Below are 1247 nucleotides of genomic sequence, written 5' to 3' on the forward strand. Positions count from 1 at the left end.
GCTGGAGATTCAAACCTACCAACCACTCCTCGGAAGGAAGGTTGGGCAATCTACTTCCGTAGTGATAACTGCCTCAGAAACCCAAGGAGGGGTTGCTATGAGTCGGGTCCGACTCCACGGCAGTGAGGAATTACTCCCTCTGGGGGGAATGTTTTTTGCTGTTTTATTGTTATGTTACTGTTTAGCTGCATTCACTGAACATTTAAGATAATTTATGTTCACTATTTTAAATAAGAAATGTTGTTGTTGTTGTTGTTATTTGCCGTCGAGTCGGCCCGACTCATAGCAACTCCTCCTTGGGTTTCCAAGGCAGTATCACTATGGAAGTAGATTGCCCAACCTGCCTTCTGAGGAGTGGCTGGTGGGTTTGAACAGCCAGCCTTCTGGTTAGCAGTCAAGTGCCTTAGTCACTATGCTACCAGAGCTCCTCAAATAAGAAATAGTGAAAATGATCTAATAAAAGCATTTTTGGCCATAAAATTTCCTATAAATATTGCTTTGATCATATTTTACATGTTTGCATGCTTTCATTGTCATCCATTTCTAAATAATTTCTAATTTCAGGTATTACTTGTTTTTTAACCAAAGATTAGAAGAGTATTTGTTTTTCATCTTGAAAGTAAACACTTTTTCAATATTATTTTATAAATAATTTTATTACTATACTTTTGCCTCACGGGCATAAGTGTAAATGTAATTTATATAAAGTATTTTGTGCTATAAATTTATTCTATTTTTTCTCTTTTTTCCCCCACTGAAGCGCATGTGAATGAGATCTATCTATGGTGCAAATGCAAATTAAGTTTATTGTTTGAGATCTATTGTATGGATAGGCCGTATTTTATTTAACTTTTTCCTTGTGAGGGATATTTATGCTACTTTCATTTCTACCATCCCCCAGTGTTGCAATGAAAATACTTGAACATGTCTCCACAGGAAATTTGCTCTGGACTATTTACCTACCATTGGCAGTACACGATGAATGAGCATTCCCAATTTTCATACACTACCAACCATCTGGGTTTCTCTTTCCATAAACTGCCTTCTTATATTCTTACCAATTTTTCAAATGATTTTTTTCCTTTATATTATTGATTTGCAGAATTTGTTTATATATTCTGAATATTAACCTTTCTCACTTCTAAAAGTTGCAATTATCTTTTTCCAACCTGTTACATATCTACTATATCAGAGTCCTTCATTGAACAGAAAACTTTAACTGTGATGTAATCAAATCCTTTTTTAAT

At 34.8% G+C, this 1247-nt stretch overlaps 1 protein-coding gene across 1 annotated transcript in view; it reads right to left on the reverse strand.

Annotated features, from left to right (window-relative positions):
- Positions 1-1172: 1172 nt before the first annotated feature.
- EFCAB13 (EF-hand calcium binding domain 13) overlaps positions 1173-1247 on the reverse strand; it is a 135149-nt gene continuing 135074 nt past the window's right edge. The window contains exon 21 of the mRNA XM_007959917.1: positions 1173-1237. Coding sequence (XP_007958108.1) covers positions 1173-1237 — 65 coding nt within the window. The remainder of the gene's footprint in view (positions 1238-1247) is intronic.

The sequence above is a fragment of the Orycteropus afer genome, unplaced genomic scaffold (assembly GCF_000298275.1).
Source record: "Orycteropus afer afer isolate SDZICR_OR568_19922 unplaced genomic scaffold, OryAfe1.0 scaffold00018, whole genome shotgun sequence".
NCBI lineage: Eukaryota > Metazoa > Chordata > Mammalia > Tubulidentata > Orycteropodidae > Orycteropus > Orycteropus afer.